The following is a 26,696-nucleotide window of genomic DNA, read 5'->3' as shown; positions in this document are numbered from 1 at the left end:
CTTCAGGATGAGGGTTCTCTTGCTATTTTGGGCAGCAGCCCACAAGTATTACTTTATTAATTAGAAGGGTTTGCCTGATAATAAGACTGAAATGATGCAGTGCTGATTCTGGTTATCCTGGAACAATGCATTCTAGTTTAATTTGCATCCAGTTCAGTCTGCAGACATGAATGTGATGAAGCACTCTGCAAGATCAGCCAAAAATTATTCTTTAGGGGAGAATTAAACATGAATTGCAGATAATGGGAAGATGGGGACTTGTCCTGGCACTGAGATGCAAGCTGTAAATTCGGCGAAGAGTTATATGAAAATCATGTCTCTTGCACAAGCTTTTTATGCTCCTAAGTATAAAAATATAGCCATAGTACTTTATTGAAATGGCAACTGTAAAATTGGGTGTGACAAGTACTCTGGATTCTGTGGTAACTTAATTTTACCTGCCTGAGGAGCCTGTTGTTTAACAAATATTTGAAAATCTCAGGGCTTTAAAAAAAAATATGGTGCTGTAATTGGTGCAACAGATCACGGTTGTCTGGGCAAAACTGAGCATTTTTTTTCAATTTATATTAGCTATCTGTAAATTACCACAATGTACGATTGATACTGTTATCCAATGTGAAGATCAGTGTGCATCGGTAACCAATTATTCTGGCTGCTTTGATGAGCACTGGCTTCTACAGCCAACATTTAAAGGAAGCAAGGCTGCAATCTTACCTACGTTGGTGTCAAAACACTCTGGATTTCTGACTTTAAAGCACTCCAAACTTTTCATTATTCTGTACTATTCGCACAATCTGCACATTGAACAAACTCTAATGACTGGTAGACTTAGCGTCTTTATGTTATCAAGATCCAATCTGATGATCAGCGTGATATTCTAGTCTGTTCTTTCTATCATTTTTTGTATTTTCTCTGCTTGGAATGATTGATAGTAACTTACCTCACTTCGGCCCTTGGTCGAGATGGAAGTGCATTTTTAAGTAATTAAACCTTGGAATTGAAATAGATAAATTTGTGCTGCTAGATAAAAGCAAAGCGACAAGTGTCGAACATTTCACCACATGGCTCCACTTCCACATCCAAAACCAAATCGTTACCTCATGATTTAACATTACCTTGGGCACTATCCTTCTAAGAAATTCACATCCAGCATGGCTAGGTGATCATCTATTTTGCTTTAAAAGTGGCCTCATGCTGGAGTAAGCCTTAATTATTTTCCCTTGTTGTTAGCAGATTCTTTCTTCCTGTACCAGAAAGGTTTATTTACTGTTATTAGTTTACTGACAGAAGTTTGGAGCCTGCCCTAGTTTTTGACTTCTAGTAAGACCATAAGACGTAGGAGCAGAAGTAGGCCATTCGGCTCATCGAGTTTGCTCTGCCATTCAATGACATGGCTGATCTGATAATCCTCAACTCCACTTTCTTGCCTTTTCCCCATAAGTCTTGATTTCCTTACTGATTAAAAATCTGTCTATCTCAGCCTTGAATATACTTAATGACCCAGCCCTCTGCGGAAAAGAATTCTGCAGATTGACTACCCTCTTTGAAAAGAAATTCCTCCTCATCTCTGTTTTAAATGGGCACCCCCTTACTCTGAGATTATGCCCTCTTGTCCTAGACTCTCCCACAAGGAGAAACAACCTCTCAGCGTCTATCCTGTCAAGCCCTCTAAGAATGTTATGTTTCAATAAGGTGGTGTCTCATTCTTCTAAACTCCAATGAGTACAGGCCCAACCTACTCAGTCTCTTCTCATAAGAGCCTTCCGGATCAACCTAGTGAACCTTCTGTGGACTGCTGCCAATGCCACCTTCTCTGGACTGCCTCCAATGCCAGTATATCTTTCCTTAGATAAGGGGACCAAAACTGTTCACAGTATTCGAGGTGTGGTTCACAGTATTCGAGGTGTGGTCTAACTAGTGCCTTGTACAGTTTTGGCAAGACTTCCCTAATTTTATACTCCATTTCCTTTTGAAATAAAGGCACTTTATAAAGCATTTGCCTTCCCTATTGCCTGTTGAATTTGTACGTTAGGGTTTTGGGATTCATGCACAAGGACTCCCAAAGCCCTCTGTGCTGCAGCCTTCTGTAATTTTTCTCCATTTAAATAGGTCCCTTAAGTTAGCGGGACAGGTAAATAAGACGGTTAAGAAGGCATATGGGATACTTGCCTTTATTAGCTGAGGCATAGAATACAAGAGCAGGCAGGTTATGCTGGAACTGTATAAAACGCTGATTAGGCCACAGCTAGAGTATTGCGTGCAGTTCTGGAATCCGCATTATAGGAAGGATGTTATTGCACTGGCGAGTGCAGAGGAGATTTACCAGGATGTTGCCTGGGCTCGAGAGTTTATTATGAGGAGAGATTGGGGTTATTTTCCCTGGAGCAGAGGAGATTGAGGGGGAACATGATTTGAGGTATATAAAATTATGAGGGGCATAGGGTAGACAGGAAGGAACTTTTCCCCTTGGCGGAGGGATCAATAACCAGGAGGCATAGATTTAAGGTAAGGTGCAGGAGGTTTAGAGGGGATGTGAGGAAGAATTTTTTTGACCCAGAGGGGAGGGTGGTGGGAATCTGGAACTCGCTACCTGAAAGAGTGGTAGAGGCAGAAACCCTCATAACATTTAAGAAGTATTTGGATGTGCACTTGCGATGCCATGGCATACAAGGCTATGGGCCTAGTGCTGGAAAATGGGATTAGAATAGTTAGGAACTTGTTTGAGCGGTGCAGACTCGATGGGCCGAAGGGCCATTTCCTGTGCTGTAGACCTCTCTGACTCTAATATTCAGCACCTCTATTCTTCCTACCAAAGTACATAACCTCACATTTTCCCACATTATGTTCCATCTGCCAAGTCTTTGCCCACTCACTTGTCTATATCCCTCTAGACTCCTTGTGTCATCCTCACCACTTGCCTTCCCACCTATTTTTCCCACCGCAAACTTGGTGATAGTACATTCACTTCCCTCATCTAAGTCATTTATATATTGTAAATAACTGAGGCCCCAGCACTGATCCCTGTGGCACTCCACTAGTTACAGTTTGCCATCCTGAAAATGCACCCCTTATCCCAACTCTGTTTTCTATTAGTTAGCCAATCCTCTATCCATGCTAATACACGTCCCCCAACACCATGGGTTCTTATCTTATTAAACAGCTTTATGTGCAGTACCTTATCGAACGCCTTTTGGAAATCCAAATATATTACATCTGCTGGTTCCCCTTTATCTATCCTGTTTGTTACCTCTTCAAAGAATTCTAATAAATTTGTTAGGCATGATTTCACCTTCATGAAGCCATGCTGACTCTGCTTGATTAGATTATGTATTTCTAAATGCTCTGCTAGTAGGCCCTTCATAACAGATTTCAACATTTTCCCAGTGACAGATGTTAAGCTAACTGGCCTATAGTTATCTGTTTTTTGTCTCCCTCCCTTTTTGAAAAAGGGTGTTACATTGGCTGTTCTCCAATCCTCTGGGACTTTTCCAGAATCTAAGGATTCTTGAAGATTACAACCAATGCATCCATTATCTCTGTAGTTACTTCCTTTAATATCCTAAGAATTTCTTTAAAATTTATTTTGCAGCTTTTTAGCCTGCAAATTTCTTTCAGATCCTGGCCTGGAATTTACACCCAGAGTCACATGCAAAGTCACATACAATCAGGTCGCAAAGCAAATATGGGGTCTTAAAGATTGTGGAATTTTGGATGTAAGTACAATACACCCACATCACTTTGATTGTTTATGATCGTCTATCGCTTAGGTCCTGCACCTGACAAATAACTGACATAGGGCTAGGGTTTTCATCACATTCGGAATGTTTGCGGTGAGGCAAAGACAGAGGGATTGCAGTGGCTGATGGTACCTTTTCATATTCCACAGACCAAAATAGAGGAGAGATGCAATATGCGTCCTACAGATCAGCATTTGAGAGGGCCATGGGGGAGCTGAACAGGTTTGTGTTGTCCTCCAGTGGTTCTCAAAGAGGGTATCAAAGATAGTAATTGAGTGCTGTTCCCTGAACTACCATGCCATGATGGCAGGCCTGATTTTTTATGCATCCTAGAGGAGCCAATTTTAAGTGCAAATTCCTACAAATAAGTATCAGCAGATTGTTATAGGAACTCCAAAGCACATAGGGCTATATCTTGAGAAACATAATGTAATTACAAACCATGTTTCATGGCAATATTAAACTCTATTGAGAAAGTTAAGCAACTATTTACAAGAATAAACCTTAAATGAACATAATCAATATTGTCATTTTGGGTTAGTATCTGCAACACTGCAGAACTTGAAATGAGCCTGCCTTTTTGTATTTCCCCCCAATAGCTTATTCATAATATATTCAACTAACTCGCAAACAACTCTGAAACTAAATGCATTGAAGGTTCATAACTTGAAAGTTTCTTATCATTTTGGCAGAAAATTCCTATATTTCAACCTGTTTTCCTCAGTTAAATTGTTTTGGTATTTAAAAGAAAAAACCAAATACAACATGTCTGGTGCATTACTATACTTGAATAACAGGCAACTTTAATTGAAAGTGATGTTTGAACCCTCCCATGAAAATAATGAAGGGTTGATTATTCCATCAGGATGCATAATTGTTTGACAGTAGTCTTAAGCTAGAGAACATTTCTTAGCCTTATTCTCAGCAACAGCTGACGGTAGGCCTTGTGTTACAAATGCAGTTTACTGTAGATACATTCCTGAGTTAAATGGCATCAACCATGTAGTCATAGAGTCATAATGGTACAGAAGGAGGCATTCGGCCTGTCGAGTCCATGTCTACCCTCTGGAGAGCAAATCAGTCAATCTCATGCCCCTGCTCTATCTGCGTAGCCTTGCAATTTCATTTCCCTTAAGTGTCTACTCACCAAACTCCTTTTGAAGTCGTTGATCATCTCTGCTCCCACCACCCTTGTAGACAGCGAGTTACATTCATTATCACTCACTGTGTTAAAAAAGTTCTTCCTCATACTCCCTCTGTATCTATTTCCCAAAACCTAAATCAGTGTTCCATAGTCCTTGTACCCTGAGCAGTCTGGGTTTATGGGCATTAATTGCCTATATTTACTTTTGCATTGTAACAGTGCCCCTGTGACTTCAACCTTATATTTCACACCTGGTCTTCAATCTCACTGCAGATGAACAGGCCACACACTTCTTGAGGCAATGCTTGATACGAGTTGATAAACTGTTTTATTTCACGTTAAGGTGAACATCACAACTGCGGTTTTGATTTAGAGTCGCTTGATTCAATTTGCACAACATATTTTCATGATAATACAAACTAAAGAACATACTGTGCTTCCCCATATCAGTGGGTCATCTTATTTGTTTCAGCCAAAATGACTTCTAACTGTCTTTCAACATTTATAACCTAGTCTTGACAAAAGCCCTTGCGGCTTTCTGTTTTCAAAACCTGACTGCCTGTGCTTTTGTTCCTGCCTTCTAACTCCCTCAGTTCATAGAAGGGATCAAAAACTTTCAATCACAATGTTGAGATATTTTCTGATTACTGAGACAAACTAATGAATTGCTTATTGCCTGGAGTCTTTTGGGAAAAGAACTTCAGTTGACATAGCCACTTTTATTTAGGTGACTTAATTTAGAAGAATACACTTGGATTTAAAAATGGAAAACTGAAGTGACTCTCTTTACAGATATTTAATGAAAAGAATAGCCTTTGTTAAAATGTGGTAGCCCATACCCAGAAGATAAATCAAAGTATACAAGTTTGTGTTCTGCATTGAAGACATTCAAGGCCAAACATTGTGTTTAGAATTTGCATTTTACTGTACAACACCCCTGCCCACTCCGTGCCTCCAACCACCCCACTGTTATCTTTGCGGAAAGAAAATAAGAACTGAACCGCTTTTAGTTTTCTGTTACCTTGCTGGATATGTAAAAATGACTCTGAATGGAAAGATTAAAGTACATTGCATGAATCACAGTTACATTGACTTTGAGACATCAACTTCCCTTATACATGACGACAGCTTGTTGTAACCTAGCAAAGTTAATATGTTCTATGTGTGCGTGTGTATATAAATATAAGATTTAAAAAAAGTGATTCTCCAGGAATGTAAAATTTTCACTTGGAAGTTTTGAGGCTTATTGGTACTTTTGTTCATTTTCAGTTAATTGTTTATTTTCACAGTGCTTAAAAATTAGAAGATGGAGAAGGTAATGTTGAGAGCTTAGCTGTTTCTATTTGAATCCAAAAGCAACCTGTCATTTAGATTAAAGATGCATCAATTTCTATGATGTTAATCGCACTCTTTAACCCCTTGAGCTATTAGTGGTGTTGCTTCAGTGTCTGTCATTATAATTACATATGTACATATGTAATAGACAGTTTTTCTTATGTCCACTACTGCTAAATTAAATAACATTGAATGTATGGCATGTAAGGGAATTTGGAAAATAAGCATTTGTTTCAGCTATTTAAGAAGCATGATGACTTTCTTACTGTACCATTCTGCAAATACCTAAAGAAATTGCAATACATTTAATCAATAGGGAAATTAAATAATGATTTTTCAAGTGCGTAGTAGGCAACACAGAACACATTCATTTTGTTGTAGCAAAGAAGCTTAAACTGAACACTTCACTTGGTGATATTCCCTTGAATTTCTAAGTGACTATATAATAAACTTGAAGTTCATGTTTACTGTAATTTAGCCACATTTCCAGCCTTCACTTGGTTTAATAAACAAGAAACGAATGCATATTTGGATGCATTTTTTGTAAAAGTCATAGTTGGTATAGATCATTGGGCCTTGACTGCGACCACTTAAAACCAAGTACTCCGACATCTCTCACTGTGAGTGTTAGCAGTGGATATTTCATTCTAGTTAAAATGCAAAATTGAAGATGCAAGGAGGAGATGATGAGATGTTATCAATTTCAAGGAACAGTGGGGACTAAACATTTATTGGACTCCATCCTGATGACTGATAGCTCTCAATGTAGTATCAGGACAAAGCTACATGTTACGATTCTGAGACAGTGTGTCAGCCTTACCAATCCACCCTTATTCAGAAGATCATAGGGTAATTAACAGCAATTCCCTATTAATAATTTTACTGATCAATTTGATTGACTTCATGATCCAAGCTTCTGTTTTCCATTCTTTGTCTCGTCAACATCTCTGTACTTTAGGTGTTTGACCAGCAGGCATTCTATTGATTAAAGTGAGCAGCAAGAAGGTTGCAGTAAAATAAACACAAAATGCTGGAAACAGTCAGCCGGTCTGGCAGCATCTGTGGTGAGAGAAATGGAGTTAACATTTCCAGGCAATGTTAGAAATATTCACCTAGAGCTACGTCTCTAACTTTTTGCAGTTTTGATGAAGGAAATCAACCTGAAGTATTAATTCTGATTCTATCTCCACACATGCTGTCAGGCCTGCTGACTCTGTCCAGCGTTTTCTATTTTTATTTCAGATTTCCAGCATCCACAGTTTTTTGCTTTCGTAAGAATATTGCAGTGTTGGAATACTTCAATACCCCATTGTCTGGTAAACCAGAATGAATGGAAAATGAAGGTGCTGCCTTAATTGATCAATTTTCCTTTCTTAAAAGCTGAAATATTTGGTATTAATTACATTATTCCACTATTGCAATTGCCTCAATAGATTCATTGTAGAATGATGTGGGGTATTTTTTTTAGGATCTTTTATGTTAATACAGTGCCAAACTTTCAAGCTTTTCTTAGCAAATAGTAGTTGGTTGAGGGATAAGCTACTCACGCAAGTAAAGTTGTATCCATCAGAGCAATTTATATTATGCCTTTAACAGCTAATCGCCCCAATGCGCTTTATAGATCATGATTAGGAATGATTGCTGAGCAGTGACTGAAGGCTGTATCGCTCTCTCCTCTTCCCCACCATGATGGGGCAAGGGGAGGGAGAATAGATAAAGGAGCACAGCACTTAGGAGAAACTGTAGGGCTAGATGAGCTTGCAGAAATAGATAGGAAAAGGCCATGCTGAAATTATAGATTAGAACAAGGATGTTAAATGTACTACACCTGGGGCAGAATCTTCTGCCTGTCGGGTGGGCTAGTTGGGGGCGGGCGCGGAGCCGATTGCCGCCTGCGATCGGCTGCACGTCGCCATTTTACGTGGACGGGCCAATTAAGGTAGTGCTACCTTTGCAGGCGGGGGGATGAGGGAGAGTCGGGGCCTGCGCAGAAATCTCCCTGAGGCATGGAGCTGCCTCAGAGAGATTAAGTTCAAATTGAAAGTTTAAAATAAAGATTGAAATTATTTAGACATGTCCCCTCATGTGACAGTGTCACATGAGCTGGGACATGTTTATGAAATGTGTATAAAATATTTATTAATTTAATAAAACCTTCATGAAATCTCATCCCATCCGTGGATGAGGTTTCATGAAAAACACGAAGGCCGCTTGGGCTCTTCGTCTGTCCGCCAAACTTAAGGTTGGATGGACAGCATTGAGAATTAGCTCAATTTAGTTTATTGATGCCTTAACAGGCCTTTGACAGTTTGGCAGGCGCGCAGCCGCCTCCGGTGCGCGCCTGCTGAACAGGAGCTCTGAATGACGCGCGGTGATGTCGGGACACATATCTGACCAAGTTCCACTTGAAAATTTGATGAACTGTAGGCAGCAAATCTGAGATTTCTGTCTTTCAGGTTTGTTTGGCTTAAATATAACCTCAGAATACATTTTTCCTTGCTGTACTATTTCTGTAACATGCAACACATTTGTAGTTTTAACATTTTCTCAGTGGTAGAACTCTCTAGTTTGAGTCAGAAAATCATAAGTGGAACTCCATTGCAGGACTTCAACACATGGTCTATACCATTACAGTACTGAAGGAGCACTGCAATGTCGGTCTTTCGGATGAGGCTCTGCCTTCCAACTCAGATAGATGTAAAAGATCCTATGGCACTACTTGAAGAACAGAGTGTTATTCCAGAGCCTAATGGCCGCTCACTGTAATTAGTCTTTTTGTTTAGCTATTTTGTGGGACCTTACTATTTACAAATTGGTTACAAAATGAGTGCAATTTAGAAGCAATTAACTGGCTGTAAAGTGCTTTGGAACTTTCTGAAGATATGAAAGCGGCTATATAAATACAAGCTTTTTCTTTATTTAATGTACAACTGCGGTTTCCAAACTTCCAATTTTTCAATTAAGAAACATCTGTGACATTATTTAAAATCTTGCCTGTTGTCTTTTAATGTTGGCCTAATTCTGATATGGTGAATATGTTTTCTCTCAAATCATTTGTTTTTAGTTGTTCAAACGTCATAACCCCGGTACAAATGAGGAGCTTGAAATGATGGAGAACCTGTTTGATAGTCTTTGCTCATGCCTGATGTTGAGCTCAAATAGGGATCGATTTCTGAAGGGGGAGGGACTGCAACTCATGAACCTTATGCTCAGGTAAAGACACTTTTTCATATGTCTCTCTGAAAGCAAAATGGGTTTACAGAATTGATCTTTCAGCATCTTTATACTTGCTGAGGTTTGATCCGTGGTTCAGCTAAAACCATAAAATAGATGCTGGTCGATCTTGGAACAGCTTATGCTCAGTTTCATTCAGACAGCATTGCTAAGTAATGCTAGAATGCTGTAAGAAGCAAAATATGGAATTGAATGAAATATCTGTCCATCACAGCTCATTTTTGTTTGGGTTCAGTTAGTTGCTGCTTCAGGTGAAAGAGAATTAGGCATGTGCGTTTCGACATTTAGAATTGTAATTAATTGATTGTTTGAGGAATTCAATTAATATCTCAGCCTGTGCATTGTTGAAAATAGGACAAATTTGGATTGCCACAACTTTGACTTATTTGACATGGCTTCTTCATTTCCCTGGAAGTTAGTGACAATTTAATAAACTGCTGAAATGGGGGATTTTGTTTGAAATTAAAAGAAATATTTCTAAAATCATGTAATCAATGCATTGATTTCCAAAAGAATAAAGGCTGACTGAATTAATGAATTTACTATCATTGAGAAGTGGGCCCACAGAACTGGAAACAACTTGAAGGTAGTTTGAAGATAATAAAATAAATAATTTTACAATTTTGCAACAGCAAAAACATCAATTTTCTGTTTTTCATTGATTCCTGAACCTAATCTTTATTTAATAACTACAACTTGTAAAATTCAGAACAAATGTCAATTATGTTCAACTGAAAATAATCTAGTACAAGAAATTAAGTACTCAACCATTTACATATGCTGATGAATCTCTCATGTTCAAAGATACTTAGTGGAAATGGAATGCCATTTGGTTGTGTTTGATGTAATGGGCTGGGTGTTGCAAAGACAATTCCGCAGCAAACAAATTAACTGGCATTAGTCATCACTGTTAATGCATTATTAACCATTGATTTTAGTATACAGGAGACATTAGAGTGCTAGCAACTCGAGGATTTTAATAAATTACAGATTTGTAACATCATTTACTGATCCGACAGTGTTTTAATGAGATTTTTGTGTAAACATGGATTACCTGTACAGCCTTTATTTGTAAAGATTATGAAGTCACATACATTGTTGCTGTTTTCATGACTCATAATTTAACAAATGAATAGGTTCTATACCATTTTGTTTTAATAAAATTAGGAAGGCTGAAAAAGCACTCAGTTATAGTGCATTTTTTGTGATTAGAACAGATATTGAATGATTTTCACTATGGTCTACTTTGATAAGTGTTTCAAGTTCCATTCCAGGAGTTGAGCACAAAAATCTAGGTTTAATACTTCAGTGCAGCACTGAGGGAGTACTGCACTGTTTGGGATGTCATCATTACAGGTGAGATGTTAAACTGAGGCCCCGCCTGCCCTCAGGTGGATGTAAAGATCCCATGGCCTGGAAGGAGAACAACGGAGTTATCCCCCTTGTAAAAGCCGATATTTATCCCTTGACCAAACATCTCAAAAACAGATTATGTGGCTATTATTACATTACTGCTTTTTGGAGCTTGCTGTGTGCAATTTTGCTGCATTCCCTCCATTAAAACAGTGACTACACTTCATAAATAACCTCATTTAGAACATCTTGAGGTTCTGAAAGGCCCTATACAAATGCAAGTTCCTTTTATGCAGATTACATTTGTCTCTTGATTTTTTAATAGTATGTAGAGCATTAACTGACCTCGCAATTAAGAGTAATTTATTTAAAAAGGTTTCTTAAAAACTTGGGGGATTAATCTTTGCAAGTCAAAGGAGCAAGATATTCTTAGTGAAGATTGCTACCTTCCTCACCCAGAGATGATAACAAATAATCCAAGATTGGGGTAGCACAGATTAAATGCAGGGTGAAGATCCATGACACTACACCCTTCAAAAACCATCTCTTAATGTCCGGGTGTGATGTTTCCATTTCTCATAGAGGTTTTTGCCATAGTCTTGCTACCAATTTTGCAAAATTATATTGCATTACATTTTGTGATTTGTATTCATGCTCGTTAGAAATAAGATTGAGCCTTTGCACACTTGCTTCACTTGAACAGTGGTATCCGAACGTTAAAAAATACTCCTGTAGATTTTAAATACACTTGATTACTCCTTAACTTCCGATTCTTTCAGAATGTACATCCTAAGATTAGAACTACATCAATAATTTCCTATTTACCTGTGCCTTACGAATGAAACTAAAATTTCACAATCTTCCATCTATTTCTTCTTGCTGCTCCTTTGTGTGATGGAAAACCAATTTTTTTTCCAGAGGCAGATCTATGTACAGACATTTTGTTGGTGTGGAGGCTTGGGAACCATTTTAATTAAAGTATAGGTTTGTCTCAAGTTTTTGTGTTCCAAATCTAAAGTTGGGCCCTATCTCTTAATCTATAGATGCCTCTGCTACCTTCTATTGCAAAACTTTGCATTTTTAAAAATTCGTTCATAGGATGTGGGTGTTGCTGGTTAGGCCACCATTTATTGCCCATCCCTAATTGCCCTTGAGAAGATGGCGGTGAGTTACCTCCTTGAATCGCTGCAGTCCATGTGGCGTAGTTATATCCACAGTGCTGTTAGGGAGGGAGCTCCAAGATTTTGACCCAGTGACAGTGAAAGAACAACGATATATTGCTAAGGCAAGAAGGGAGCTTCCATGTGGTGGTGTTCCCATGTGTCTGCTGCCCTTGTCTTTCTAGATGGTAGTGGTCATGGGTTTGGAAGGTGCTGTCTGAGGAGTCTGGTGAGTTGCTGCAGTGCATCTTGTAGATAGTACACACTGCTGCCACCTTGCGTCAGTGGTGGAAGGAATGAATGTTTGTGGATGTGGTGCCAATCAAGCGGGCTAGTTTTGTCCTGGATGGTGTCGAGCTTCTTGAGTGTTGTTGGAGCTGCACTTATCCAGGCAAGTGGAGAACATTCCATCTCACTCCTGACTTGTGCCTTGTAGATGGTGGACAGGTTTTGTGGAGTCAGGAAGTGAGTTACTCGCTGCAAGATTCCTAGCCTCTGACCTGCTCTTGTAGCCACAGTATTTACATGGCTTGTTCAGTTCAGTTACTTGTGCAGAATTTCATAAATATCTTTGGACATTTCTAGGAAAAATTAAAGACTAATGTCTGAGACTGAGCATGCTCCTTGTATTTAATCTTAAAGTTCACATGGCAGTTTTTGCTATCAATTATTCAGTAATGTGCTGTTGAAGACCACAATCCCAGTACATATCTAATATATTTATTTTTCCTCTCACACACCTGAAGGCAATTTTTTTAAATGCATCAGCTCAAGATTAGTCTCCTCAGTCTATTCTCACTCAGTTTCATTCTATTCAGTCATTCTACTCTAACTTTGGTGAGAAATATTTGAAAGTCTGGCTTCATTTTATTTACCTTTGGTGTCAACTCGCCAAAAGGCATTTTTATTCTGGAAGAAGACAGACATATATATCTTCTTGCCATTTAAATGAGCTGATGTTCAGGGAACCAAGGGCAATGTGTGTACTTGATAATGTGGGTCTGCAAATCTGTGTTTGGGGTCAGGCTGTCTGTCTGAGTAAACATAGAGAGAGAGTTCGGCGTGTTGCACTTCGTGCCTCTATTTGCAGCAGAGTCTCACACAGTTAAAACATCCAATGCAAAAACAGGAGAGTGGCACATAGGAGTCACTCTGTCAAACGAATCCCTTAATCTGATGTAAAAGTGCTTATTTCTGATTTCTGGGGATTGTTTTAAAAAAGCTAGCCATATTTGTAAATTGTAAACATCAATAGAGTAAAATCCCGATCAGTCAAACTCCAGGGGATCCGGCCACAAATTTGTGTTGAGCAGAGCTTCACGATAGCCGTGGAGGTCCCATTCCCACAGGAATTCCCACTCTGTGTAACCTGATATGCCTACAAACGTAGTCTATGTCAAAAAAAAGATTCAAATGCCAATTGAAAACAGTAAAGCAGTAAATGTGTGAAAAGGCCTTTATTCAATTTGTTCACACCCAATAGTGGCCTAACCTCATGAAAAGCCGGAGCTTTCCATTGAAAAATGTCGGGAGTTAGCTGCTTAGCATGCCGTCTTTGGAAGTGCGATTTACTGTCCACCATGTTGCCAGTGCAGTCAAACGTGTTTTCATGCTGCAGTCTGATCTTGGTGCATCTCCACGGCCTTTGTGGCATCGGCTAGGAGGAACAGGCAGGCAAGCAGGCGGACATTCATCACTGGTTTGGCCATACTTACAGGCTTTGCATGCTCTTTCATAGGGATACCTCCATGGTTTTGTGCTCATGTGTGGTGTACTCTGACAAGCTTGGACAAGTTCTGCTAATCTGGAGCTACCGGTGCAGAATTTCGGCTTATCACGGGCATTGTCCTATGGGATTTGCTATTCTGCTGGTGGGAATGGTTGATGACTTTGACATAACTGGAATTTTGTGTCATCGAAATTTGACTCATCACGATTTTACTGTAGTTCCTATTTGCAGAAAGAAAGAACTTGTATTTGTATATAATTTAGCACGACCTCGGAATGCCCTGAAGCGCATTACAACTAATGAAGCAATTTTGAAGTGTGGTCACTGTTTAAATGCAGTGAAGTGTGGCAGAAAATTTGCTCATAGCAGGGTCCTAAAACCAGCAAAGAAATAATGACCAGGTAATCTGTTTTTGGAGATGTTGGTTCAGGGATAAATATTGGCCAGGGCACTAGAAGACTTCCTCAGCTTTTCTTTGAAATAGAGCTATTGGATCTTTTAGAGGGCATATGGACCTCTATGAAAGCATGATGTACTAGCATTCAATACCATCCGTGCTGTTAGTATGTTCACTGTATGGAGAAGAACTTGAGTTGAACTTTGGTGCTTTATCAGTGAAAAAGTTAGAGGGAGAACTCATCTACTGTTGAATGTCAATTATGGAGGCTTGAAAGCAGGACTGCTGCCTTTGTGTCAGGAGGTATTTTGTTCAAAAAGGGCTTGAATTAGAGCATAGTCTCTCAAAAAGAAAATCGTGATGCTTGATGTAGAGGGTTTTGCTGTTTGGTGAAGGATGCAAATGTTAAGCCTGTTCATATCCCAAAATGTTCAAATACCCATATCTTATGCTTACTGCGTTCCTCGCTAATTACTTTCCTATATCATTGTATTATGCTGTACATGGGTGATCCATGTCTCATCAGTAATACAATGAAGCCTGCCACTGATGAGACACTTTTTTTTTTGCACCCAATGACCAGTTTACCAGCTGCACTTTTGGGATTCACTCTCGCTGATAAGATTCCTCATAGTAAATTTTGCCTTTTAGTTTTAGAACCGGTACTTGAAATGCTGAGGTGGTTCTTCCAATTCAGATTTAATCCAGAAATGTTTTGTATTTACTCAGGGACTGCAGTGGTAATTTTACACAATGATATTTCATTCTTGGAGTTATTTTCAAAGAACATATATAGTTAGTAAAGAAATTATCCTTGTATTCCTCAAGTCTTAACTAAGATTTTTAGCAAGCTTTAATGTGTTAAAGAAATACTTAAAGGATTGCATGTAATGAGTGCTCAATTGTTTTAATCAGTTCTGTGTAATTTGTTTTTACAGAGAAAAGAAAATGTCACGAGCCAGTGCTCTAAAGGTGTTGGATCATGCTGTGATTGGTCCTGAAGGGTCTGATAACTGTCACAAGTTTGTTGACATCCTTGGACTAAGGACAATATTCCCTCTTTTCATGAAAACGCCAAAGAAAATGAAGAAAGCTGGAATGACAGAAAAGGAACATGAAGGTGAGCTGTGAGGTCATAATACCTTAACCTTCCAAAAGCTCGAGTTGATTTTGTTCTTTCACAGGATGTGGGCCAGCATTTTCTGCCAACCCTAGTTGAGAAGATGGTGGTGAGCTTCTTGTACTACTACATTCCAGCTGGTGTAGGTACAACCACAGTGCTGTTAGGGAGGGAGTACCAGGATTTTGACTCAGCGACAGTGAGGGAATGGCGCTATAGTTCCAAGTTGGAATGGTGTGTGATTTGGAGGGGAAATTGCAGGTGGTGGTGTTCCACTGCATCTGCTGCCCTTTTTCTTCTAGGGGGTAGAGGCCATGGCTTTGGAAGGTACTGTGAAAAGAGCTGATGAAAGGTCATTGACCTGAAACGTTGATTCGGTTTCTCTCCACAAATGCTACCTGGCCTGAGTATTTCCTTCATTTTTTTGTTTTTATTTTTCTAAAAGGAGGTTTTGTGTGTTGCTGCAGTGTATCGTGTAAGTGGTGCACACTGCTGTATAGTGAGCTGGTGGCGAGGGAGTGAATGTTTAAAGTGGTTGTTGGGGTGCTGATCAAGTGGGCTGCTTTGTCCTGGATGATGTTAAGTTTCCTGAGTAGCATTGGAGCCGCATATATCCAAACGCAAAATAAAATGAGAGACGAGGATAATCCCAGAATAGTCAGTTACTGACAATTACTGTTACACAGGTCTAACTTCCTTTCAAAACAAGCACCATTCAGAATTGTCACAGATTAATTGCATTAAAAAATACCCTTGCCTTTCACTCTTCTTTCCGTTTCTCGCACCACAAAAACTGACTTCTTCAAGTCATAGCTTGGGATATTCATGAAGAATTTTTGAAACTGAAAATAAGAGAGTTTTGCTTCAGCCTAACTTTGAGTTAGCTTTCAGGTTTATTATTTTAAATTAAGCACATGCATTTAATGTCCTGGTGTGCTTCTACTTATTAAAATGGGAGTGAGAATCTGTGCAGTGTAAAGTTCTGGTGTATGCTCCTCAGGCTCTCTTGCTGTCATGCAAGCAGCAGATAAATCTGTATTCTTAAAGATCTGGCTTGAGAAGTTGAGACAAATCTAATTAGAGTTTGTTAAACAGAGCTGAAAATCGATCAGACTTTTCCCGCAGGGTAAAGAAAGATGTTTTCAAATAATCCTTTTTTGGTTTTAAAGAATATGCACAGCTCTAATCAGAAAAACTTATGAGCAGAATGCTCAAGTATACATCCCATTATGGTTTAATTAGCCATCTTTAAAAAGCCCATCACTTAAAACTATTTAACAAATAAATCCAGTAAACTTGAGTTGCCCAATGATGTTGTGAGTTTGTAACATTACGTTTTTGCTACACAACTCCGTATTCTGTTGTAAATGATGGACAAGAAATATCTCACTCCTCATTTCTCCCCCCCCACAATCCCGACATTGAATTTATCAGACTATCCTTCTTTTCTGTCTTAAATCCTGCTTCCCCCTTTAGTTGGAAATGTGAGAAAAAACAGGTTAACTCTACAGTTACATCAATTCTGATCAAAGACTAGTTCATGCTGCATACGCAGCAGTCACATGGATTGAAGTTTGACTGCCATTCAGATTTCTTGAATTTTTCTACAGTTTTAAATATAATGATGCTTGCACTTATCAAAAGTGAACATTGAAGATGAAAATAGGAATGTAAGGGGCTATGAGCAGTATAGAAGCTGACCATGCAGAAGGAAGCTATTTAGCCCTATATTTTTGTTAATATATTCATTCACTGGCCAGGCCAACATTTATTACTGATCCTTAGTTGCCACCTAGTTCAGAGAGCATTTAAGAGTCAACCACATTGCTGTGGGTCTGGAGTCACATGTAGGCTAGGTAAGGACAGCAGATTTCCTTCCCTAAAGGACATTAGTGAACCAGATGAGTTTTTACAACAATCGACAATGACTTAATTAATTCCAGATTTTTATTTGAATTCAAATTCCACCATCTGCTGTGGCGGGATTCAAACCCGGGTCCTCAGAGCATTACCCTGGGTCTCTCGATTACTACTCCAGTGACAATACCACTATGCCAACACCTCCCCCGTTTTCCGTTTGGGTATATGCTAGGTTTTTGCTAGAGCAATTCAAAACTAATTTTACCATCTGTTCACTCCCCATAGGAGAAAGCACATGTCCACATTAATGCCTTTCACAACCTCTATATCCCAAGCAATACACAGCCAATGAATTACTTTTCAATTACAGTTACTGTTATATAGGTGAACATGACAATTTAATAACAGAGGCTACATAAAAAGAAAGAGAAAACTGACTAGATTATCCGTTTTAGTATTGGTTGAAGGATAAATATTGGTCAGTGTTAATTGCATAAATTAAGGGTAAGGATAAACAGGTGGAGGCCATTCATTATTTGAGAACATATGAAGAGACACTTGTAGACACGGGTGGTGAGTTGGGTGAGGAGTTATATACTTGTAACGTTTCACTTTGTGCATGAATTTAAACTGAGTCAAGATTGACTTCTGATAGTGTCCTTTACCAAATGGCTGTTAGAAGTTTAACAGTCAGGACACCAAGAGAAACTCTCATCCTCTCTTCGAATAGTGCAATCTCATCTGTGCAGGTAGAATTTTAGTTTAATATCTTATCCAAAAGATAGTACTTCCAAGTGTGCAGTGCTCCCTCAATTTCTCTCTCTTCATGTACCATGCCCTAAGTGGGCATTGGTGACCATGGACCTCATGTTAATCTTACTCTGGAGGCATGGATCATCTTCATTGTTGGTACACTCATCCAGTTTGCGAGGCTCTTTAGAAGTGCTCTTTGTCTACCTCAATCTCTTTTTACTATTGATCTTTTCCAGTAGCATCAGATTTTCTAAATCATGATTTCTTATTACATGCCCAAGAAATTCCAACTGTCTCTTTCTGATCTTGGTCAGCAGAGTTCTTTTGGTCTCAGATTTTAATAAGACCTCTTAATTGCTGGTGTGACTTGTCAAGATATCTTCATTATTTGCCTCAAAAACTACAACTCTGCAGCTTCAATTATTCTCTGCTTTGCTTCACTGATGGTCTAACACTCACTTCCATGTGTCCAAATTGGTGTGTAGCATTCCAGGATTCTCAGCTTTGTTTTTGGGGCTAATTTTGAGTTGTGTTATGATGTGGCAGTTGGTATTTGTCAGGCTGACCAAATCCCAAAAGGAAACTTGGCCACGCTATCACAACAATTTCACAATTTGTCTTTATTATGAGAAGGTGTGTGCACTGAAGTCAGAAGTAATGACTCCACTACTACCTTTAGAGATTTTAAAGAGTAAATTAAAACATTTATTAACAAAATAAAAGAAAACCTAAACACACAAAATTACAGTTACACAGTTACATTTAGTTTTAGAACAGTTCTCACAGGGTTTCTACTTAACTAGACTCCTAACTACATACATATCCCTTTCAGGCAACAGTCCAAATAGATCTTTAATCTATAAAACATCCAGCAATATTACCACAAGCACCCACTGTTTCTGTAAGGGAGGTATTTCACAGCTTCTTTCTCCTTCTCACTAGACAATAGAATTCCAAAGCTTTTAACAAACCTTGCTTTCTGGAACAGCAAACTTCTCCAGGCTGGCTACAGGCTTTTTCCACAAGTCTGTTTCACACAGTGCACCTCTCAAGATCTCACATGGCCACTCCTCATTCAGCTTTCCATCGTTCTTTAAATATATTTTCTCCCTTTTTGATCTGTAAATCCCATTGTTTCAGCCTTGCTTTGGAAGTTACTTTTCCCAGAATATAAAAATCTTTCATATTGTTATTATGGCCAGCACTTTCGGGAAAAATAACTTAATAACCTTGCCTTATTTATCTTGCCAGTTGTAAACATCTTATCACGTCCTTTTGCAAATCAAACAACCTCTCAACTAATCTAAAAATGCAAATTTCATTCACACTGTATCTGCTGAGACTTCATTCTGGCTTACCCATCTCCATTTCAAATGTCTATTTTATACGTAACTCCTTTTGATGATTCAAACCTTGCAGTCTAACTGCAATTTAATTAAACTAGACACACATGTACACACACGCAATCAACATAGCCTCCACAAGCCTACTTTAAAATATCCCACAGTAATATTGGGAAAAAAAAAGATCTTTCCTTTACAGTTGATCATAATCTTTTTCATTTTTTGAAATGCATCTATGGCCATTCCATTCCATTCCTTCAGCTTATTTCTTATTTGCACTTTCCGTTTGATGTTAACATACCCCTGGGTAATGACATTTGTCTACCTGTGTGATCTTTTCGTTTTTCACTGTGGTCTTATGTTCCGGTATGATTCTCTTTTTGGACACTACCAAACATTTTGTTTTCTGACAACTTCTGTTCAGCCCTTTCTTCTCACTTGCACTCAGTACTCTATCCAAAATCTTTTCTAGTTTTTCTTCAAAGTTGGCAATAAGAAAGGTATCATCAACGTATTATATATTATTAAAGTTGTAACTGCCAACTAATAGTACAGGAAGGTCTTCAATCTCTCTAAGAATATTTTCACTATACAAATTGAATAAATCTGGGGAGAAAACACACCCCTATCTGACCCCTCTTTTATTCTTCACAAAATCGCTTAGTTGTTCTCAACTTTTACAGCTTCCTCAGTATTGCACTGAAATGTCAGCATAGGTTGTGTGCTGTGATGTTCTCTTATTTTAGCTGAGCCTTTGCATGTGTTCCAAATACTTTATTAATCCTGCTTTTTTTCCCCTCTAGTTTCAAGCCTAGACTTTCCCCATTCTCTTGATATGTCAAATTAAATCCTCTACCACGGTTCTGTTTACCCTCTGCATACAACATGAAAGTCCACTGTATTACCATCCTTTTTGTGTCTCCTTTAAAAAGTGTAGGTTGCATTAGCTTCAATTCCTACTAGCATCAAACTCCCAAGAATTAAACTCCACATACTCACTTCACCTAAGTATTAATTTTAGAAATAAAAGAATATCCTGCCCATTTGCACTTTGGGGCTAAATTCCACATTTTTTTTGGCTTCTCTCATCTTTTTTGTAATCATTATTTATTTTAGGAGATGCACTGCTCCCTGAGAGCAACAGGGATCATGTCCCCCAATTAAATATTTCATCTCTTCTCCTATCATGCTGTGAAGTCAAAAGTGGCAGCACAATTTCTGACTGCTTGGCAATTTAATTTTGTTTATGAGCCTTCCAGGTTAACAGTGGGCATAAACGGCTATTGTCTTTCAGCACATTTCCAAGCTTATTTAAAAGTCAAGTTATATTTAAACACTGCTGATCAGTGCATTCTTGTACAGATTGAACTATATTAGTGGCATGCCCTTCTACCATAGCTACCAACTGACATCTATCTCAATAATAAATTAACAATCAGATCACAGTCCACTAGCATTACCACTGTACTACCGTATTCAATAATTATATTAATTTGAGTTGTAATTAGATTAAGTATCTTCTACTTTTACAGTAAGGGACAATTCTTTGTACCCAACTGGTTCAGATGAAACGTATCCCATCTGAAAAGGTGTTGTTTCTGTAGAATATCTTGTCAAGCTGTACACGAATGCTAGTATCTCTTTTTTTTATTCGAAGCCTCAAACCAACCATTAAAGCCAAAGATGTTCTTTTCTGATCACCCTACAGCAAATAATAAACCAGACACCACTATTTACTGAATTTTCTCTGGTACTTTTTCTTTAAAATGGCAGACTTCCTATTGATATTGATTGTACCTATATTTAAAGCAGTCACAGTGCAATTTATACTTGAGTCAAGATTAAACATGACAATGGCGCATATTTGACTTATCGAAAATAATTACCGTAGATTAAAGTGTACAGGTCGACCTTTGAAGCCTCTAAAAATCCTTGCAAAAACAAGTGTTGGCTTATATGCTGAATGTGAACTGCTGGAGTAGATGTGAGTGGTTGCCATTTTGAAATGTTAAAAAAAAACAACACTGGTAATTCATGTTAAATTAATGTGGCACAGTTTATTGGATGAATTAATTGTTCAAAAATACCTTTAACCACAATCAAAGCATTTTAAAAAACGTTCAAATTCACTGTCTCTGGCATTTGATGCAAAGCGTTCATGGAATTCATTGAGTCAATTTGACTATGGCATCGTCGTAAGGATCCCATTCTGGATGAGATGTGGCACTTTCGCTTTCAGAATCAGCCCTCCACAACAAATCATCACCATCACCATCTCTACCCATTGAATTGGATATGTGGCATTTTTTAAAAACTATCTGATGATACTTAGTGCACTAATAGCACCCCATGATTTGACAATAAAACTGCACAAAACAAAAAGCGGGCCAGCATGCATATTTTCACTCTGTGAAGACCATAAGACATAGGAACAGAAATTAGGCCATTCGGCCCATCGAGTCTGCTCCACCATTCAATCATGGCTGATAAGTTTCTCAACCCCATTCTCCCCGTAACCTTTGATTCCCTTACCAGTCAAGAACCTATCTATCTCGATCTTAAATACACTCAATGACCTGGCCTCCACAGCCTTCTGTGGCAATGAATTCCATAGATTCACCACTCTCTGGCTAAAGAAGTTTCTTCTCATCTCTGTTCTAAAAGGTCTTCCCTTTACTCTGAGGCTGTGCCCTCGGGTCCTAGTCTCTCCTACTAGCGGAAACATCTTCCTCACGTCCACTCTATCCAGGCCTTTCAGTATTCTGTAAGTTTCAATCAGATCCCCCCTCATCCTTCTAAACTCCATCGAGTATAGACCCAGAGTCCTCAAACGTTCCTCATATGTTAAGCCTTTCATTCCTGGGATCATTCTCATGAACCTCCTCTGGACCCTCTCCAGGGCCAGCACATCCTTCCTGAGATACAGGGCCCAAAATTGCTCACAATATTCTAAATGTGGTCTGACCAGAGCCTTATAAAGCCTCAGCAGCACATCCCTGCTTTTATATTCTAGTCCTCTCGAAATAAATGCCAACATTGCATTTGCCTTCCTAACTACTAACTCAACCTGCAAGTTGACCTTAAGAGAATTCTGGACTAGGACTCCCAAGACCCTTTGCACTCCAGATTTCTGAATTCTCTCCCCATTTAGAAAATAGGCTATGCCTCTTTTTCCTACCAAAGTGCATGACCTTACGCTTCCCCACGTTGTATTCCATCTGCCACTTCTTTGCCCATTCTCCTAACCTGTCCAAATCCTTCTGCAGCCTCCCCGCCTCCTCAATACTACCCGTCCCTCCACCTATCTTTGTATCATCTGCAAACTTAGCCAGGGTGCCCTCAGTTCCTTCATCTAGATCATTAATGTATAAAGTGAAAAGTTGTGGTCCCAACACTGACCCCTGCGGAACTCAACTAGTCACTGACCGCCATCCTGAGAAGGACCCCCTTATCCCCACTTTCTGCCTCTTGCCAGACATCCAATCTTCTATCCATGCTAGTACCTTGCCTCTAACACCATGGGCTCCTATCTTACTGAGCAGCCTTGTCAAAGGCCTTCTGGAAGTCCAAGTAGATAACATCCATTGGCTCTCCTTTGTCTAACCTGCTCGTTATCTCCTCAAAGAATTCTAACAGATTTGTCAGGCATGACCTCCCCTTGATGAAACCATGCTGACTTTGCTCTATTTTACCATGCACTTCCAAGAATTCTGAAATCTCATCCTTAATAATGGACTCTCAAATGTTACCAACGACCAAGATCAGGCTAATCAGCCTGTAATTTTCCGTCTTTTGCCTCACTCCCTTCTTAAACAGGGTGGTTACGTTAGTGATTTTCCAGTCCTCTGGGACCCTCCCTGACTCCAGTGATTCCTGAAAGATCACCACTAACGCCTCCACTACCTCTTCAGCCATCTCCTTCAGAACTCTGGGGTGTAATCCATCTGGTCCAGGTGATTTATCCACCTTCAGACCTTTCAGTTTTCCTAGCACCTTCTCCTTGGTAATGGCCACCATACTCACCTCTGCCCCCCGACTCTCTTGAACTTTGGGGATGTTACTCGTGTCTTCCACTGTGAAGACTGATGCAAAGTACCTATTCAGTTCCTCTGCTATTTCTTTGTTCCCCACTACTACTTCTCCAGCGTCATTTTCCAGCGACCCAATGTCTGCTTTTGCCTCTCTCTTACCCTTTATATATCTAATAAACTCTTGCAATCTTCTTTTATATTACTGGCTAGTTTACCCTCATTTTATCTTCTCCCTTTTTTTTTAGTTGTCCTGTGTTGGTCTTTGTAGGCTTCCCAATCCCCTGGCTTCCCACTGCTCTTCGCCGCATTGTATGCTTTCTCTTTAGCTTTTATGCTGTCCCTGACTACCCTTGTCAGCCATGGTTGCCTTGTCCTCCCTTTAGTATGCTTCTTCTTCCTAGGGATGAATTTTTGCTGTGTCTCCCAAATTACTCCCAGAAACTCCTGCCATTGCTGTTCCACTGTCTTTCCTGCTAGGCTCATCTCCCAGTCAATTCTGGCCAGCTCCTCCCTCATGCCTCTGTAGTTGCCTTTATTCAACTGTAATACCGTTACATCTCCTTCCAGCTTTTTCCTCTCAAATTGCAGGGTAAATTCTATCATATTATGGTCACTTCCTCCTAAGTGTTTCTTCACCTTAAGCTCCCTTATCAAATCTGCCTCATTACACATCACTAAATCTAGAATTGCCTGTTCCCTAGTGGGCTCCACCACAAGCTGCTCCAAAAAGCCATCTTGTAGACATTCCACAAATTCCTTTTCTTGGGATCCACTACCAACCTGATTTTCCCAGTCTACCTGCATATTGAAATCCCCCATGATCACTGTAACCTTGCCTTTCTTACACGCCTTTTCTATCTCCTGGTGTATCTTGTGCCCCACATCCTGACTACTGTTTGGAGGCTTGTACATAACTCCCATTATGGTTTTTTTACCTTTGCGGTTCCTCAACTCTACCCACACAGATTCTACATCATCTGACCCTACGTCATTTCTTGCTATCGATTTAATTTCATTTCTTACTAACAAAGCAACCCCACCCCCTCTGCCAACCTGCCCATCTTTTCGATAGGATGTTTAGCTGGATATTTAGCTCCCAGTCCTGATCCCCTTGCAGCCATGTCTCTGTGATGCCCACCACATCATACCTGCTGATTTCAATCTGCGCCACAAGCTCATTTACCTTATTTCGTATACTGCGGACATTCAGATACAACACCTTCAGACCTGTATTTCCTGTCCCCCTTCTCATTGTCGTCCCTTTATCTGATGTGCTTGAAGTTAGATTCCTAGCCCTTTCCAAACACTCTGTCCTATTTTGTGTTCTGGAGACTTTAATAGCCTCTCCTGGGCTCTCCTTTCTTTTCAGTTTTTTCATAGTTTTCCATGAAGTTGAATCCACCCCCCCCCCCCCCCACCACATGCTAACCTGCTGCTTTGTTTCCCATTAGTCATACTTCTTGAAGTTTTACCCTTCCCTTCCCCCCCACTTTCTAGTTTAAAGTCCTGTTGACCACCCTATTTACCCTTTTTGCTAGAACATTGGTCCCAGATCAGTTCAGGTGGAGACCGTCCCAACGGTACTGATCCCTCCTGTTCCAATACTGATGCCAGTGCCCCACGAAATGGAACCACTCTTTCCCGGACCACTCCTTTAGCCACGTGATTACTTCCCTTATTCTCGCGTCCCTATGCCAATTTGCACGTGGCTCAGGTGGTAATCCGGAGATTATAACCCTTGAGGACCTGTTCTTTAATTTAGTTCCTAGTTCCTGATAATCCCCAAACAGGTCCTCTTTCCTAGTCTTACCTATGTTATTTGTCCTGACGTGGACCACAACAACTGGATCCTCCCCCTCCCTCTCCAATCTCCTTTCAAGCCGGTCACAGATGTCCCTCACCCTGGCACCGGGCAGGCAACATACCATGCGGGACTCTCAATCCTGCTTACAAAGGATGCTATCAATTCCCCTAATTATAGAATCCCCTACAACTACCACTTGTCTTTTTGCTCCCCCCTCTCGAATGGCCTCCTGTGCCACGGTGCCTTGGTCAGCTGGCTCACCCTCCCTACAGCCCTGTTCCTCCACCACACAGGGAGCAAGTACCTCGTACCTGTTGGACAAGGTCAAGAGCTGAGGCTCCTCTGTTCAAAATTGCTAGTTTCCAGTGATTCATCATCAGGCAGCAACAAAACGCGAGTACCCATTAAGTCACATTAGCAACACGAATGAAACGTGCATGAGTTTCGATATGCTCGGCAGCCAAACTGTGGAGTGCAAAGGTTCAAAAACACAGTTCTGGTGAAAATGACAGGAGGTGAGAAGATAAGTTTTACAGTGGTTAAAACCTTTTGGGCCTTGTCTCCAGGGAGCAGACTCGGAGGGAGGAGCACCGGAGCGATGAGTATAAATCAAGCTTGCCTCGGGGATTCCTCTACCTGCCTCACTTGCAGTCACACCCTGCTGACCCTGACCACTGACTGAATTTGAGGTACCTAATCTACCGGGTGTGACTGCCTCCTGAAACAAAGCGTCCAAGTAACTCTCCCCTTCCCGGATGTACTGCAGCATCCGAAGCTCGGACTCCAGCTCATCAATTCTGAGCCAGAGTTCCTCCAGCAACCAACACTTGCTGCAGATGTGGTCACTGCGGCTCGCAATGGGATCTGCCAGCTTCTACATCATGCAGCTACAGCACATCACCTGCCCAGCCATCTCTACTTAGTTAATTCATTTATTACTTAGCTTTGCAGTGTTTTTTTTCTCAAATTTGCAGATTTCCTACCAACCAATCAGGTCAAAGCTTTCCTGTGAGGTCACTTTTTCAGTTTTGGCTCCAGTTACTCTGTGCCCCGAGGTCACCGCTCTGGTGCTCCTCCCTCCGAGTCTGCTCCCTGGAAACAAGGCCCAAAAGGTTTTAACCACTGTGAAACTTATCTTCTCACCTCCTGTCATTTTCACCAGAACTGTGTTTTTGAACCTTTCCACTCCACAGTTTGGCTGCCGAGCATATCGAAATTCATGCATGTTTCATCCATCTTGCTAATGTGACTTAATGGATACTCGTGTTTTTGTTGCTGCCTGATGATGAATCACTGGAAACTAGTAATTTTGACAGGGAAGCTTTTTTGGTAATCTCTGAGCAATCTTGGTTATCTGCCGTAACACAAGACTCTTTCATTCCATTAAAGTGGCTATACCAATTAGATGTTGGCCTGAAATCTTTGCTGGCTCAGAGTTTGATTTGGCTCACTTGTATGCATTGCATTTCTGGTGACAATGTAACCATTCTGATGATATTTGAGGGCCCATTCATGCTTCTCAAGATCAGGCCATTGGCTTGTCCCTGTTCTGATGGTGCATTTAATCTTGGGCATCTTCTTTAGGGTGGATTTGCCCTCCTTCCATTCTCACACCAGTTTTTCACTGGAACCGAAATGCCTCACTGTGCACAATTATTTGACGAGTTAGCATGTTAGATCTTTTAGCATGAAATCA

At 40.0% G+C, this 26,696-nt stretch overlaps 1 protein-coding gene across 1 annotated transcript in view; it reads left to right on the top strand.

The window, feature by feature from the left end:
* Positions 1-26,696, top strand: part of ctnnbl1 (catenin, beta like 1) — a 197,079-nt gene that overhangs the window by 94,851 nt on the left and 75,532 nt on the right. The window contains exons 10-11 of the mRNA XM_078555389.1: positions 9,281-9,429; positions 15,028-15,209. Coding sequence (XP_078411515.1) covers positions 9,281-9,429; positions 15,028-15,209 — 331 coding nt within the window. The remainder of the gene's footprint in view (positions 1-9,280; positions 9,430-15,027; positions 15,210-26,696) is intronic.

This window comes from Cetorhinus maximus, chromosome 13, assembly GCF_964194155.1.
Source record: "Cetorhinus maximus chromosome 13, sCetMax3.hap1.1, whole genome shotgun sequence".
Classification (NCBI taxonomy): domain Eukaryota; kingdom Metazoa; phylum Chordata; class Chondrichthyes; order Lamniformes; family Cetorhinidae; genus Cetorhinus; species Cetorhinus maximus.
Note: the sequence above shows the minus strand (reverse complement) of the source record. Positions and strands in the feature narration are given on the sequence as shown.